At 31.2% G+C, this 18,053-nt stretch overlaps 1 protein-coding gene across 3 annotated transcripts in view; it reads left to right on the top strand.

Annotated features, from left to right (window-relative positions):
* Positions 1-18,053, top strand: part of LOC145252820 (transcription initiation factor TFIID subunit 1-like) — a 120,498-nt gene that overhangs the window by 32,050 nt on the left and 70,395 nt on the right. For all 3 annotated transcript variants that reach the window (XM_080112809.1, XM_080112804.1, XM_080112796.1), the window contains exons 7-14: positions 1,110-1,286; positions 4,381-4,609; positions 5,620-5,706; positions 8,029-8,132; positions 9,287-9,409; positions 15,363-15,431; positions 17,119-17,232; positions 17,619-17,792. In XM_080112809.1, coding sequence (XP_079968935.1) covers positions 1,110-1,286; positions 4,381-4,609; positions 5,620-5,706; positions 8,029-8,132; positions 9,287-9,409; positions 15,363-15,431; positions 17,119-17,232; positions 17,619-17,792 — 1,077 coding nt within the window. The remainder of the gene's footprint in view (positions 1-1,109; positions 1,287-4,380; positions 4,610-5,619; positions 5,707-8,028; positions 8,133-9,286; positions 9,410-15,362; positions 15,432-17,118; positions 17,233-17,618; positions 17,793-18,053) is intronic.

Below are 18,053 nucleotides of genomic sequence, written 5' to 3'. Positions count from 1 at the left end.
GAGAGTAATAGAAACTACGAGATGAGTGACTTTCTGAGTAAATTGTAACAAATGTGCCTAATTAGTACAATTAAAAAGGAAGTTTTCAAACATAATTCCAACACTAAGGAATATTTCAACATGTATTTTGTGTGATTAACATACAGCGTTTCCCAAAATTAAGTATTTTGAAATATAAATTTGCATCGACTTGAAAAAAAATAATCAACTATATTAAATACTACATGTAAAGAAAGCCAGAGGACATATTGGTTGAAGTTACAATGGTGATGGGAATATTGCAAATAGATATTCATGTGTAATCCATGTTTGTTTCTCTATGGTTTTTTTTTTCACTGTAAAGGTTGTCTCCAAATTAACCATCTAAGTAGATGGTTAATTTGGAGACAATGGTTTAGTCTTTTGACTAGCTGTAGTTCACCTGAGCGCCATACACAATGATTTGATTATTATTTTTTTTTTTTTTTAATTCTAATTTTTTCACACATGTGAACTCTATTGATTATTTGATTTAATTCTATTAATTCATTTGTGTATATTGCAACTTGAATGTTCATATCCTGTAAATGCAATAATGATTAAACTTGCATTTCTACTTGTTGCAAAGCACTCTTAGTTGTATATATCTCCTAAAAATATGAAAATACAGATAATCTTTATGATGTACGTACCCATTATGGAATGAAGACGTCATATTTCAAATACCAGGTAAATTGATCAATTAGTCTTTTTTTTTTTTTTTTTTTTTTAATAAGAAAATCAAATTTTTTGACCGGCAAGATTCCTTTATTTTTTTTTTTTTTAAATTCAAAGATGGACAACTCTATTTGACTGCCAAGAATTATGAACCATACTATACCTGCCAAAAGTAGTTAATTGCTAAAAATTGTAAAATTTGATTTTCTTAAATATAAACTACTTGATCAAATTATGTGATTTTTGGAATACGACATCTTTGTTTTGTGATGCGTAATATACATACAGATTTTTCTGTATTTTTTAAGTGTAATTCTAAATAAGCACTAAAAAAAACAAATCTTTTAGAAATCGATTTTATTTCAAATATTAGATTGACTTTTTTGTTGTTTTTTTTAAATTTCTTCTATCAGGAAATTTTGTTGCGTCCAATAGAAAATCGTTTGTCGATGAATAAACAAGACAAAAATGCTGACATTGAACACAGATTTGAGATACCTCCTTGGCGTTTTGGTCCAGCCCAATATTGGTACGACCTGATGGGAATTGATGAAACGGGAGAAAATTTCTCTTATGGTTTCAAAATGAAAGTAAGTTTTTTATTTTTATCTTTATCAAAGATAAACTAAAATATTCAATTTTTTTTTTTTCTGAATAATTATTTTTTGAAAACGAAAAACATAATCTGATTCAATATTACAACGGGGATGCAGTCAGAAAATATGTTTCCTTTTTACACATGTTCAAACATGATGTTTTGTTGTCGCTTTGATGTGAACCAATAGAGATTAGCGAAATGTCTATTTACATTACATATTTCAATATTTTCTGACATCTAGGAACCTCAACAGTGAAGGAGTAGGATTTTGTTGCTGAACGGGTGTATGTATTTAAACGTGTGCAAATGCAAGGAGTTCATCAGGTGTATGTATTTAAACGTGTGCAAATGCAAGGAGTTCATCAGGTGTATGTATTTAAACGTGTGCAAATGCAAGGAGTTCATCAGGTGTATATATTTAAACGTGTGCAAATGCAAGGAGTTCATCAGGTGTATGTACATCAACGTGTGCAAGTGTAATGATCAGGGCACAACAAAAGGATTGACTGAAATAATTCATTTTTACTTTTGAACTTACGTGGTCGTATTCTGGCACAACTCAGAATTAGAGGAGAGTAACAAGAAAGGATGTTTTTAATGATCTTGACTTTTACAAGGCAAGAAAGACAAAATCTTCTTACTCCTATCAGAAAGTATCAGAAAGCTACAATTCACTCGTGCATCGAGTAATCGACACATTATTGACTCTATGAGCAATTGGTTGATTAATTGGTAATCAGCCGATTAATTACTTTTCTCTTTCCTATTAAATTTAAACCATTCTATCAATGCAAAGTGACTCATCAAGTGACTTTGATACATAAACACAGTAACTGCCAATTTAGCTTAAGATTTGTTAAGTGTCTAGGTGCAATTATGGTTTTTACCTTTTTTTTTTTGCTTTATTAAATCAAATTACAAAGTACAATTTTCTAATTCTTAAATGAATATAATCAATCAGCAAGGTAAAAAAAAGAAAGAAATTTCAAACTACAAAATACAAATTCCAATTCTGAAATGAATAACTATATATAACTGGAACATGCTGTGGTGGTTACCTCTGCACTTGCTGCTGCTCCTTTTCTGTACTTGCTGCATGCCTCCTCCGCTCTCCTATTCTAATCAGGATTTAAACTTGAATCCTCTGTACTGAAGAACCTCTCACTCTTCACAGTTGAAGGTGATGTGTTAGAATATTATTCAACCGTGGTCTCCTGCGCTTTTTTCCCCACCACTATGAGTGCTGGTAAAGCTACATAAGGATCAAGTTCTTTTGTGCGCTTAAGCATAAGAGATTTACTCCTGAGTTTAAATTGTGATTATTGTATTTCTGTTGTAGTTGCAGTCTCCAGGTTAAACTCAGCTTCTACCTGCTCTAAGTTTGGATTTGTTACTGTAGGTTTATTTGAAGCTAATTCATCAAACAGAGTTTTATTTTCACTTTGACTTTCTTGACTCTAAACATTGAAGAAGGCTATCCTGCTGATTCTGCTTCATTATCATCAGAAGAAGGTAGATGATGTAGAATCCAATTCTTAAAGGTGTTTACCATGTCATTCTTTTAATTTAAATATGAACCTTAGATCTAGAAAATTAAACAGGCACAAGTTTTATCATTTCGATTAGCTGAAAATTTTGTTTCCATTAATTTACTGAATTATTCAATGGTGGTAAAAAGGATTTCACTAAAGTCAGAAATATCTAAATTAGATTGGACAGCTTTTGACAAAAATAACCTCAAAGTTAAAATTGTACGTATTATCATTGATATAGTTGAAGTTCTGTTACTTGCTTTTTTGGTGATTTCTTCAAATGGACTCAATAACTGGACAACTTTTTGAACATGTCTTCATTGGTAAGTTGTTTAGGTAGGAATCGTATTGTCAATAGCATATATTACAAGAACTTTTCATTGTTCTAAATTTCTTTTTAGCTATGCTAATATGTTGAATGCCACCATATGGACACATCTTTGAGTTTATGCTTTTTCAAATTAAGCTGATTCTGTATTTGAGTTTGCTAATTGCTAATGGAGAGCGATTAAAGTGAGAGACTATATTTCTGTTAGTTGTAATGATTGTCTTCACAGCATGTTGAGAAAAATAAAGAATCAGGTTGAAAGTTTTGATGTATCTATGATGCAGGATAGAGAAATTTCCATATGTTCACCTCTATTTGCTGCTGATTCAACCAGTCGTAAAAGGCTACATGTTAGCAACATATACCATGCCTGTAATATGAAAATATGATGTAGACGGTACATGTCCCTTTCATGAATTTTCACCGGCAAGCAAAAAGAGTTAATTTGTCTTCATTTACGATATAAGTAAATAATATGCTGATAAATCCGAATTAGAAAGCCTGTTAATGATTAATTGGCCAATTTGCTTATTGGTGCATCTATCACTAATCTCTCACTCTTAGATAGGGTTAAAAAAAAAAAAAGAGTGTCAAATTTAATAGGTGCCGCATTGTCATCCAAGCTCTAACCTCTGTCCCATCACCACAATGTTACATCTAATGGAATGTGCTCTGATGAACTTGTATTTGTACCCTCTCGACGGCAAGCTCTAAAATCTCACCCCTTCATTGTTGAAGTCTCTAGATGCCAGAAAAGGCCTTCTACTCTAATAGTTTCTTCTCTTGAAGTGCTAGACTTTGGAATTCCCTTTCTGTTTCCTGTTTCCCTGGCTGTACTAACAATGTACATAATCATACATATCACTGCTCAACTCTCCACAGTCCCCTGTTAGATACAATCTCAAATTGTAGCTCCTTACGTTCCAAGTGATAAATGCCTTGTTTTGTATAAAAAAAGTAGTAAACCAACTGACTCGATTAGTGATTATTGGATGCTTTTATTTGTTCAATCTGTACATTTAATGTTGAAAATGCTTTTTTTTAACTGAACAGATGCACAAAGCCTTGTATAATGACCGCATCTAAAAAAGAAACGTGTTTAGCAAAAGTGACTCCCTCTCCCCTTTCTATTCGCAAACCCAGATTTTGTTTATGCTTACTATAAATGATTGAGTTTGTCTTCCAGAACGGTGAAGAATATTAAATTATAATTTTTTTTTTTAAAGGACACTTCATCAGAAGTTTGTGATGTAATTAATAAACCAAATAAAAGTGAAATGGATTTTCCGGATGAAATCTTCGAGATGGTTACACAAGTTCATTGGGAAGATGAAGTGATTTGGAACGGGGAAGATGCTCGTTCCAAAGTCTTGCAATCCCATAAACTTCGTGCACCGGCTGCGGGATGGATACCAAGCACAAGTTTTCGTAGTGCTGGACAGTTTCTGCAGCAAAGTGAGTCAAAAACAGGTTTTCTATCTTTTCCTTTTTATTTTTGGTTTCTGTTTTTGTTCTTTTTCTTTGCTTTTCTGTTTTCCTTTAACTTTCTTTTTTGTTTTGTTTTTTGTTTTTCCTTTGTTTTTCCTTTTTTTTGTTTTTCCTTTTTTTTGTTTTTCCTTTTTTTTGTTTTCCTTTTTTTTGTTTTCCTTTTTTTTGTTTTCCTTTTTTTTGTTTTTCTTTTTTTTTGTTTTCCTTTCTTTTTTGGTTCTTTTTTTTTCCATATTTTTTTCTTTTTTCTTTTTTTTCTGTTTTTCTTTCTTTTCCATTTTTCTTTATCGTTTTCTTTTTCTTTTTTGCCTTTTTTTTGTTTCTCTTCCTTTTTCATTTTGCTTGTTTCCTTTCTTTCTTTTTTTTTTTTTATCTCTTTCATGTTTTTTCAATCCGTATAATTTCTTTGTTTCCTTTTTCTCATAAATGTTTCAACTTTTGTTATGATAAAATTTCTCAGATTCAATAAAAATCTACAGAAATTGAAATCTCATGAAAATAAAAAAAATAACATGAGAATAGTAACCGTAATTATTCAAATGCAACAAAATTCCTTTGTTTCACTACAAACATCGCATAAAGCCACCTAAGGAACTAAGAAGAAAAAAAAAATTAGCCAATGTTTTTGATACATAGATTCCTACCCAGAAAATAGCAATTCGTCCCCTTTTTCAGAAATGTCACTCATGGAATGTGAGGACTAAAAGACCAAATAAGGGAAGTGAGAGTAACTAGGCTGCTGAAAGTATAAATCCAAGGTCTCCTATTTTATTTATTTAATGTCTTTTTATCTCTCCAATCTCTTCCTAATCCTGCCTCATTATTGAAATTCTCCTCACATAAAATGCATTCTCATTTATTGCATGGAATATATTTTTGCAAAAAAACCCCCAAAAATGAAACTATTGAATATTTACACTCGGAATGTTCATCTATTTAATTTGCTTATCTTATCAAAAATGCATCTAATATTTCAGATCGGTTAGGCAGCAAGTCGTTCATTGTGCCCGCAAGGACTACAACAACTGGGCTCAATTCTAAAATAGGGCTTCACTTTCAGTCAGGTAAGTTAACTTTTTTAATTCAAAATTTTTGCATTCATTAATAAACTATGAATAAAGAGAAAAAGATATATATTCAACTAGCTGTCCTTATCTGGCATTGCCCAGGAGTATTTTTATTGATCAAAAAACTTTTTTTAAATATGTGAACTTGTAATCTATGACTATTGGAATACCTCATCTATTCTGTTCAAATTTGATGAATTATTAAATTATAGTTAGAAAAATTGTATGTATTAAAATATATTGTGAAAAAATAAAAACAAAACCAAGTTAGACAAAAAAGAAAAAGAATGATGATTATTTAAATTCTTGTTCTGATGAAGAACCTGTTGAATACTGGTCTAACAAAAAAGGAAAATGACGCATTTCTTGAATAAAAATTTTAATATTATGAAAGAAAGAAATGTATGTTATAGTATTTTCAACTGTGAAAGACATTTTGTGAGAGAGGATGCCAGAATAAAAACGAAAATCATTGAAAATTCCATTTCTTTCTATCACAACATTTAAAAATAAATTTGTGGATAAATTAAAAGATTTAAAAAAAATTCTACTAAACATTGTTTTGAAATTATAAAAATTTGATTGACATATAGGAATAAGAGGAAATGACAAAGCCACTCTAGCAGCAAAATTATCCTTAAAAGTGGATGATAGATAAAAATCTCTAAACCCTCTACACAGACATGAAACCAACAATAAATACTTAAAAGAGAAATGGCAAGTTATGGGAATGTAATGAAGAAAATAAACTTTTCAAAATAACACCCACCCTCAAAAAATGGACACAGGAAAATAAAATAAAGAGAAGTCATATTAAATCGACTTCACATCACACATTCACATCTAACCCACAATTATTTATTAAAAAAAAGAACAACAACCAAAGTGCCAATGTGGATGTGTACTGACTATAAAACATTTATTTGAGGATTGTAAAAATGGAAACTCTTTTAGAAGAAAATATTATAATAAAAGAAAATTAGAAATATTATTTAAAGAAATCGAAATCAAAAAAGATTCTTCCTTTTAAAAAAAATTGTAATGTGCAACAAAATTTCAAAAATTTTAATACCACCAATATGAAAAGTTATAAAACCTAAATACACATAACAAAGAAAACATTGACATTATATAATCACAAAATCACAAACAAAATATGGCAGACATTCACAAAATACCTTCTGGCATGAAATAATCCTGAAGGCTGATATGCCGTTAAACAATAACAAAAACAAATTTTCTTCTACAAAACAACCAAACTAAACATCATGAATAAATATTTGGAGATAAAACTATTAGAACTTAAAGCATAAACTTTTCCAAAATTACTGAATTTGCCATTAAATAACCGAAAAAGGTTGATATGCCATAAAAACTGACCATTGACCCACATCGGCTACTAGTCTCTCGCTCCTTGACAGGGTTCAAAAGAGAGTCGCAAATCTGATAGGCCCTAAACTGGCATCTAAACTTCAGCCTCTGTCCCATCGTCGAAACGTTGCATCCCTCTGCCTGTTCTACAAGTATTATAATGGTGAATGCTCTGAAGAACTGCAAGCACTTGTACCCCCACGACGTGAACACCCTCGACAGACCCGACAAGCTGCAAAATCCCACCCCCACACTGTAGAGATCCCTAGATGTAAAAGATCTTTCTACTCCAGTAGTTTCTTCTTCAGAACTGCTAGACTTTGGAATTCCATTCCAGGTCACTGCTTCCCCAACTGTACTGACATGCATAAGTTCAAGTGCAACGTGAACCAACATCTCGCTGCCCTAATCCCTACATAGTACCCCAGTAGATGTTTCCCCTGATAGTAGCCCCCTACACCAAAGTGGCAATGTGCCTTGTTTGGGGTGAAAATGTAATAAAAAAAAAAAAAAAATAAATAAAAAAAAATTGAATTTACTGATTATAATGAGACCATAAGGATATTTCATAGGTAGAAAAGTATTTATTTTGCAAATGTATTTTTTGTTTTAATTAAAAATTGTGCATTCAATTCATCATTCAGTTTCATAATGAAAAAGTCTAAAAAGAAAAGCAAAACTTAACAATTAATATCCACCACTTCTGTTGCCAATGCACAAAAGTTGGAGATTTTCAAAATTTTACTCTCTAATGATTATAAATTTTTCATATATGGACCGTAAAGCTATCCCCCCCCCAAAAAAAAACACAACAAATTAAAGATGCATATTTAAAAAACAAAAATGATATTAAATTTCTCACTTTTCAAAAATCTGGATTTAAGTTGATAAAAAAAATCAAATCAAATAGTATAGAAAAAAAAAACAATTTTCATGTTTTCTTTTCAGAAATTGGAGAATCCAAAGAATCAAATTGGAGTTCGATTTTTCCTGTTGAGAACGAAGCTCTTGTTTATGATAATTGGGAAGAAAACATCATTTGGGATACTGAGGTAAGTAGAGATAAAAAGTGCACTTTCTTTTACATTCTCTCCTTTTTTAAAATCTCCAAAAAAAAAACCAATTCTCATCAAAATAAGAGAGATACTCTTAAGTTGGGTTCTGTCTACTTCTGGCAAAAAAGAATATGTCCAAGGCAATGAATTTGATAAATCAGGGGTTGACTTGACAAAATCTGGTTTTCTTTTATCAGGATTAAGTCTAATCCGGCTTCATTCTAAGAGGTAATCTTTTCCTGGCATTATTAAATTGTGTGTGAGAAAAGGTGTTATTGCTGATTGAGTGTTTCTACCGAGAATTGCCAACAGATGTATTCACATCAACTTTTGTATGAGAGAAAAACTGATATTCCACATCTATAATGGAAAGCGAGATATTTGTGTCCATCAATGAAAATATTTTTAAGCTAAATAGATTGGCGGATGGTGCCTCCTATAGCCACGTGAGAACGCATCTAAAAATAAACTTCAATTTTGTTAATTTTTGGATCGTTTGGAAGACTATTTTCATTGTTATTTTCATAATATGGAAATCATTGTCCAAATAATATGAACTATCAATCCTCATCTAAAAAAAATTCAATTTTGTTTTTTCATTTGGTTTTTAAAAAAAATTAAATTTTGTTTTTTTTCATTTGATATTTAAAAAAATTCAATTTTGTTTTTTTTTCTATTTGATTTAAAAAAAAAATTAAATTTTGTTTTTTTTTCTATTTGATTTTAAAAAAAAATTAAATTTTGTTTTTTTCTATTTGATATTTAAAAAAAATTCAATTTTGTTTTTTTCATTTGATTTTTAAAAAAAATTCAATTTTGTTTTTTTTCATCTGATATTTAAAAAAAAATTCAATTTTTTTTTTTTTTTTTCTATTTGATTTTTAAAAAAAATTAAATTTTGTTTTTTTTTCTATTTGATATTTAAAAAAATTCAATTTTGTTTTTTTTCTATTTGATATTTAAAAAAATTCAATTTTGTTTTTTTTCTATTTGATATTTAAAAAAATTCAATTTTGTTTTTTGTTTTTTTTTGATTTTTAAAAAAAAATTCAATTTTTTTTTCATTTGATTTTTAAAAAAAATTCAATTTTTTTTTTTTCATTTGATATTTAAAAAAGAAACAAACAATTTTTTTTATTTTAATTTTTCAGAATGTGGAAAAGATTGGTTCTCCGCCAATTTTTACTATTGATCCAAACGATGAAAACATAATTCTTGAGATTCCAGCTGATGTTGATCCGAATGAACAGACGGAACCTGCCAAAAAAGAAAAGGTTAGCAAATTTTCCATTTATTATTTTAACCATAAATAAAAACAACTGCAACATGTTTTGTGTGAAATTTTCTGTTTAGAAAGAATTAAATAATAATAGAATTGTTGTGTACCATGTTCGGCAGGCGCAGCACAACTTATCAAGAATGCATGTGTACGAAGGGGGTGAGGAGAGGTCACATCAAGTGTAATTTTAATAAATTTCAAGAAACATGAAGGTTTTAAAAGATGCAGTATCTCGGCAGCCAACAACTGATGCAGGTGGTTTGTTTCGTACTTCAGCTAATTCTGTGAAAAAATGTTATGGGGAAAAAAATGTTATGGAGAAAAAATTATGGGAGCTGTGACGTCTACATATGTTATGCATGGAAATCAAAAAGATTCTTTTTTAAATGCAGTATCTCGGCAGCCAACAACTGATGTGGGTGGTTTGTTTTATGTGCAGTTTTCTACTTTGTAAACATGATGTTTACACATGGAGACCAAAAAAGTTGCTCTGAGTTGTTGAGATGACGAATAATTTTAACAGTGTTCTAGTATTGATACAATCGAAATCTCAGAAAATCAAAACGTTTTAGTGTGTTGTATTAGTAATACACACGGACGAAAAAACGCTTTGGATAATCACAGATTTCAAGGTAGTTCTACTAAAATAGCCATATTTTTTAAACCAAAGCACTTCAAGTCTTCAAATTACTACTGTTTTGTTCGGAAATGAATATACTTTCAAATGAATTAATAAATATGAACGTACATTATATATTTTAAGAGTTTTAAGCAAATAAAGTGATAAAAATGTGAACGTCATAAAATGGCGTTTTCGGTAAGGTTTTGTAATGACCCCCCCTGTTTTCTAAAGGTCCGTACCGTGATTGTATGAAGAATTTCGTCATGAAATTTGGGAACCAATTAGAAGAGGTGTTAATCTTAATACTGTCAAGTGTCCGAAATATTTTTGACCATTTCTTTTTTTGTCGTGTTAAAAATAAGACTTTAATATGACGAGTATTGAACATTTTGAAAAAAAAATTCTTCGGACACCCAGTAGTAAGTAAATCAATCTTTTTACTATCTTTATCAATTAAAAGTATTGTTTTATGTTGAGTAGGAGCGCGGTAATTGATAATTTAAAAGGACCTACCCGAAAAAAAAATTGTTTCTAATTATCGAATTTGGTCAAATGAAGTTTAAGCAGCAGCAGCAGCTCCAGCCTGTAGAATCAGCGATAGCACAGTTGTAAACAAACACGCGTTCTTTAATTTTTATTCAAGAACGAATTAAGAAAAACATGAAAATATGAATATAAATGTTCTTATGTTTAATTAGAGCTATTTTGTTATCAGAATAACATTAGTTTAGAACTATTCGGTTTTCAGAATATATAATAACAACAATCCTAACCAATTCGGCATTATAAATCTGTTGCAATTTCTCACAAATCTCGTCAAATTTAAAAACATGGTTAAAAAAACAAAAACTTTTGTAGATATGTAGCTTGCATGCACTTTTATTCTTTAAATTAGTTTTGAACAGCGAATTAAAACAATGTTTTACTGCGAACAGCCACAAATGTTTTTTTTTTCAAAATCAAAATAAGTATCAAAATCTCGTTTATACATAGATTCGAAAAAGTTGTCAAAAAACAAATATATAACAAATAAATGTTATCAAAGGCAAGATAAGTTACTTTTCTACCAAACTGGATATATTTTTTGTGTTTTTATTCAATGTAACATGTTTATTCAGCTCGAAAAAAATACAGTGTTTACCGTAGAAAATTAAAAATGGCGCCCGGCCCGACTCTCTTTGACACGGTAAGTTTGAGAAAAGGAGTTAAAAATAAAAAAAAACTATACAAAATACTGTTAAAAACTCACCGAATATATGTCAGCCTATGTCACGGTAACATATATTGAGCGAGTTTCTAGCAGTATTTTGTCTACTTTTTATTTTTAACTCTTTTCCCCAAACTGACCGTTTCAAAAGAGTCGGGCGCCATTTTAAATTTTCCAAAACATCGGTAAACACTGTTTTCAAGCTGAATAAACATGTTACATTAAATAAAAACACTAAAAAATTATCCAGTTAGGTAGAAAAGTAACTTGCTTTTGATAACATTTATTTGTTATATATTTGTTTTTTTGACAACTTTTTTGAATCTATGTGTATAGTAATACAAACCCTCAAAATCTATATCAATATTCTTGAAATTTTAAAAGCAGTTAGAAAACACATCAAACTACAATTAGGAAGCTTTTTATTTCGTTATTTTTTTTTTCTACTTATTAAGCGAAAGATATTTTTACAACCTGCTCCAGCGTAGTATAAACGGCCTATGGAATTAACACCTTCAACCTCGAAAATAGAAATCAACAAATTTTTGAACGCTCTTTTTGAAAAAAAGCTCTTAACTTCACCTCTAATACAAATTATGTGTGGCAAGTCTCCTCCTAAAACACTCTTTAACCCTAACAATAACACTAAGTTCGAGTGGCAAGCCCCCCCCCCAACAAAATACCTCTGTAAGCCACATACAAGCATCTAAAACAAACAAACAAAAAATAGATCCTTCCTTACAGAAAAATACACATAAAAATAAATTGGTTAACTGTCCTAAAATGCTAGAACGGCCAGGAAATGATGAATTATTTTACATTAAATTTTTGTGAAACTAACCGCTCCCCCCTCTAATATTGTTTTTGTTAGCTTTGTCTCTGTCAAGTTTTCAGTATGTTCACACATAATTTTCCTTAGCCCTACAATTAATTCAAAGTCCGAATGGCAACCCTCCCCATATTCTCATTGCATAGAAACCCTCTTAAAACTACACATAATCATCTTAAAAAAAAAAAAAGCATGCATATTTTCCCATAGAAAAAAAAAACAGTTAACTGCCCTAAAATGCTAGAATGACCTGTAATAGGAAATTATTTTACATTCAATTCTAAAATAATTTGTTTATCTTTCATTAAAGTTTTTCATGGCATTTTATACATAATTTCCTAAAAAGGTAGAATCACATTTTGGAGGGGTGGTCAGAAGGAGTTGAGTGGGGTTAAACAGAAGGTGTTAATCTACAATAATACCAAAGAAATATTGCAATATATTCATTTTTAAATGGTCTTATGTTTAGATTTAAGTTTTTTGTACATAAAGCACATTACAATTCAACTTTGAGTTCTCCAACTTCTTTTCTGTTTATGGATACATGGCATTTTTAAGGAATTACTGCATATTTATGCACATTTACTGCAGATTATTTGGAAACCATAAACTTTGGGAGATTTTCAGTTGCATATTCTGATTCCTTGTACAAAAATACACTTATATGGTAAATTTCATTTCTTAGTCTTGTGTTTTAACAAAGATATGACATTTTTACTGAAAAAGTAGTGTAAAAAATGTGACAAAACGCATATGGTCTTAAAGAGGGAAAAATATCCAAACGTGTGAGGCACAAAAATAGCCATAACTTCCTTAATTTTAATCAGATTTTAAAAATTTAAAAAGATTCTTTCTTAGCTCATCAAGCTCTTTCTATGCATACCAATATTGAAATATTTCAAGCTATTTCAAATTTTTCATGTGTATTGCTAGTTGTATCGGAATCAGAAAAATTTTATTCCAAAAATGATTTACTTTTTCGTTTAAAACTTTTTTTTTTTTTTTTTTTTGCTGATACTAATGATTCATTTTAAATCAGTAAAACTAAACTTTATAGATTATCAGATAAATCACGTTTGTAAAAATAGCACTGGCAAATAAATGGCCGGTAAAAATAACGCAAGTAAAAATGCTATGAATGGATAAATACGAAAAAAATGGTTCAAGTGAAAAATCTACATAAACATCACATAAGTTAAAAAGAAAATTAAAAGTAGATGAAAAACCTCTGCTTCCCCCTCTTCCTTTTCTGGTTCAGAGACAAGAAAAATTTGATTAACTTGTCCATTACATCTCATTACTAGATAATGGTAAGTGCTCTAATGAACTCCAATCACTAGTACACCCTCGATGACACAAATTTGACGAGCAGCAAAATCTCACCTCTACACTGTAGAGATCCCTAGATGCAGTAAAGCTTTCTACTTAGATAGCTTTTTCTCCTCGGACTGCTGCACTGTGGAATTCCCTGCTTCCCTTACTGCAGAAATTCAATGTAATGTGAACAGACATCTCGCTGCCCAACTCCATAAATAGTGCCTCCGCAAATCTGGTCCCAAGTAGTAGTCCCTCACGAATAAGTGACCCTGTGCTTTGTTTAATGCTGAAGCATTAACAATAAAAAGAAGAAGACTTTCCATGCCGTCATATGCTAATTTTAATCAAAGGCAAATTTATTTTAAAGAATTTGCAAAAAGCGTTTTTTGTTAAAAGTAATATTATGGATAAATCTGACAAAATTGACAGTAAAAGTATTTTCACCAGTAAGTCTTGTTGATAAACCAACGTATGGATATTCTTAAAGACATGTGGCAGCATCTAATAAAACAATTAAAAAACATGCTGTACAATGAATGAAGTTTAAAATCTTTCAAAACAAAACTGATCAATTAGGTTTCAAGCATCCAGAAATAAGTAAATATGAAAGGAATGCATTCCGGTCTACACCAGTCGACAATATGATATAAATGTGGGTGTGTGTCAAAGTTGATACTTGGACCTTCATTATTCCTGATATTTATAAGTGGCCTCCCTGATAAAATTGCCTTTAAGATGGGTATATTTGCTGATGATACCATGTTCTATAACAGATATAAGGAGAAAAAAACCCCACATATCCTAGGCAATGTCGGAGTCCTTAGAAAACAACCTTCAATCCATAATAGAATGCGGATATAAATGGATGGTAACGTTTAATCCTGCCAAGATTAAGCTTCTTTCCTTTAACAATTACAAAAAGTCTTAAATATGACGTGACCGTCTAGAGGAGCGATACTGCTCCCCGTTATGGAGATTAAAACCCTGAGTAAGGCCGGGTAAATATGCTGAGATTGTCTGTTAAACGTTGATTGAATCCCGGGCAGCAGCAGCTGACCTATAAAAAGGGACAAATTTATTGTGCTTTGTAAAAACAGACATATATTCCATTGTTTAAAACAATGACAGGAAATGTCAGCATAATGTGGAATGCACTCGTTGGCCTAAGGAACACCTGCTCAGACGTGACAATGGTGATCTTTTTGAGGGCGTGTGAGAGAAATTTAGTTTTGGTCCCCGATTCGCAAACTATGGACAACCTGTTAAAATGCACACATGCAAAAGAGTCGGATATTTCCCATTTGACATGTTGGGTTCTGATTGGCTGGGCGGATCGCCCGACCAACCCCGTTACCTTAGGATAAAAAGAAAATACCCAGGCTGAATTTAGGAGATTAAGCCAGACCTGTTTGCAATGTTTGAAAATTAAAAAAAACAAATATTCTTTTTTAATAGAAAAAAATTTATTCAACAAATTAAACTTTCAATTATAGTTTAAATGATATACATGAAAAGTATATAACAAACAAGGGAGATAACTACTAATCACAACATGGAAATGTATTACATATCTAAAAAAAAAAAAAAAAATGAGAAAATGGGAGGCAAATTAATCAGATAACCTTTTCCAAGACCAACATGCAAGTCTCAGGAAGTTTTATCAGATATCCTAGTGACTGAGCAAATCAAGCGAAATCTCAAGGAATTCCCACAAATAGTGGCAAAGGTGAGGAGCTCATCAACCCAAGTTCATGTTGGTCGTCGGTGGCTGTTAAGGAAGTTGCTCTGGGCGGGGCTATTATTCCACTTGTCTTCAAATCTGTCAAGAAGATATTTTGATTGCATGCAATTCTCTGCTGTCACTGCTGCATGACCAAAGTTTTGTGTCGATTCTGTCTAATTTCTTTTATCACTTAATATTAAGAAAAGAAAGAAAGAGTTCTAAGAAATAATATTTTTATTTGTGATTGCAGGAAATTAAAAAGTCCAAGATTTTATTGGGTAAAGCTGGAATCATCAAAGAAGAAGAGGAAGACAAAGAGGTAAGATTTCTTTTTTTTTTTTTTTTCAATTGTTTACTTTTCCAATTGTTTCTATGGGGTGGGGCTAGACATTCAGCCATTATTTCAGTCACTCTAACTTAAAAACGAAGCATCTATACTCACTGCAGAGACTAAAGCTATCGACCTAGAACTTGACATAATTTCAGAGGAAACTACCAAAAACTTTATCATCCTCACCGATTCTCTATCAGTTTTACTATACAAAACCAAAAACAAGAGAATCCACCAACAATAAAGTTACTAGAATAAAAAAATCAATACCCTCTCAACCACCAAGAACATTATTTTTGTCTGGATCCCCAGCCATGTGGAAATCAAAGGCAATGACAGGGCAGATACAGCTGCAAAAAAATCTTCACATTTCTCAACTGACAATTATAAGATTCCTCATACTGACCTTAGACCCCAGATAAAAGCACACTTAAAAAGAAAATGGCAACTACGATGGAATCAACATGAAAGCAGCAAACTATACTCCATAAAACCTAAACTTAAGGAACAATGTCCAAACACCAAAAGATCACGCCGAGAAGATATAATACTGACTCGACTACGCATAGGAAAAAAAAACTCCTGACTTTTAATGCCCCCCCCCCCCAAAAAAAAAGGCTGAAAAAGTTGTTAAACCCATCCAATCCCACTAAGAGATCTTTTTATAATTCTAACCATTCCTTGAGTGCAATTGTTTGTATTTATTTTGCACTTGGTTCACTGAGTATACCGTTTATATTTGATAAGTAGGTTTTGACATTCTTTTTCATAAGTCTGGCTGCTCCTATAATTACTGGAATGATGAAGATCTTAAGATTCTTTTCATATCGTACAAAAGTATTTTCTTATCGTCTCCCTCTCAGTTCTGTTAAGACCAACATCGTTAGCGACACTTCAACTAACATTGCTACTATCTCCTTCTTCTTGTCCAATATCACTATATCAGGCTTAACAACGCATGTTTATCAAATTAGTTTTACAAAATCTTTTTGTCTCATTTAGGTCATATTTGCTTTTGCGCGAAATTCACAAAAAAATATGAGTCATTTCATACTTATACTGAATGAACGGGTAAAATTATGGACGAATAAAAGGCGAATTAAATGAGGTATAGGTTGTTTAAACAGTTACGTTCAATTTAGCTTAAATTTGCAGCTTTTGAAAAAATGACAAGTGCGGACTTTGTCTTTGATGCCACTGTATGTACTTTTGACTAGAAAGACCTAAGATACTTGAGGATGTCTAGCAGGCATTCAAGTTCTCTCCAGTAGGCATTCAACTTATAATGCATGTTGTTCACTCTTCAGTCATAGGAAGAAGGCTTTACAAAAGCTGGGACTTTTGTTGTGATGGAGTCAACCATAGCATTGAAAATGGAAAAAAATAAGTATGAGTTTTAAGCATTATGGTTACGTAGGCTTGTTCACATGACACCTGTCGACCAATCAATGCAACCTTTAAAGAGACAAGAGTTGTAAATTATAGAATTGCATAAAGAAAATCACTTAGTATCACTACAACTAACATGCAAGCCACATCTGACGTAGAAAAATACACGCTAAACAACAAAAACAGAAAGAAGTATTCTAGCCACACCAACCAAAATATTTGTGACAAATTTCCAATCTTATGGAAAATATTTCTGTTTGTGAAAAAAAATGTTTTTCTTTTTCAGATTCCAAATGCCCAAAGAAAAGATCCATTTAATTTGTCTAATGATGAATATTATAATCCGAAACTGACCATGGATAATGCGCTACGAACAAATATGGGTGGAAGTCTTATTCAAGTAGGTTCTTTCTTTTTTCTTTATTATTTTTAAACAAACACAAAAATCTTCCTGATAAAAATGATCCTCTTGTCTGTATCCACATTTTCCTCATGAAATCCCTGCCCTTCAGTGCCCGTCTTGATAAAGTTCCCCTCTCCTTCATACTCTTCCTAATAAGTCATCCCATCCCCACCAGTTCCTTTTGTGATAAAATCCCCTCCATACTCTAAAATGAAATCCATTTATGAAACCATACTTTTTTTCTGCTTCAAAAATTTTTTTCTAGAATATTTGTTGATGTTTTACATTTCAATTTTTTTTAACATTTTAAGACGTGCAATTTTTTTTTTATATAAATCTGAATTAAAAATATTTCATTCAAATGTTATTTTGTTTTAATATAGCATTCAACTCCTGCTTTGGAATTGAGACAGCCTTTATTCCCAACACACATGGGTCCAACAAAATTACGCAGTTTCCATCGACCTCAATTAAAACGCTACTCTTATGGTCAGCTTGCCTCAGTTGGACCACATCCTGTATTGCCTTTACTCAAACAAATCAAGCGTAAAGCCAAGGTAAGTTGTGTTTGACTAGGTCCCTTATCAGTTGCCAACCTTTATGCATGGAACTTATAATTTTTTTGTTGTTTTTTATTCTGAATTGCAAAACTGATAAATCAATCCAGTTAATCTTGTGAATTTCAATTAACGTTTAAAATAATGTTGGACATTTATTTATTTCCGGACTCTTATCATCATTGTCATAGTTGTTATTTCACAATGTTTTGACCAACTATTCCTCTGGACTTCGTCAGGTGGTTAACCGCAACAGGATAG

This window comes from Euprymna scolopes, chromosome 3 (assembly GCF_053919585.1).
Source record: "Euprymna scolopes isolate OS-2025 chromosome 3, ASM5391958v1, whole genome shotgun sequence".
NCBI lineage: Eukaryota > Metazoa > Mollusca > Cephalopoda > Sepiida > Sepiolidae > Euprymna > Euprymna scolopes.
The sequence above is the reverse complement of the archived record's forward strand: the minus strand, read 5'-3'. Positions and strand labels throughout refer to the sequence as shown.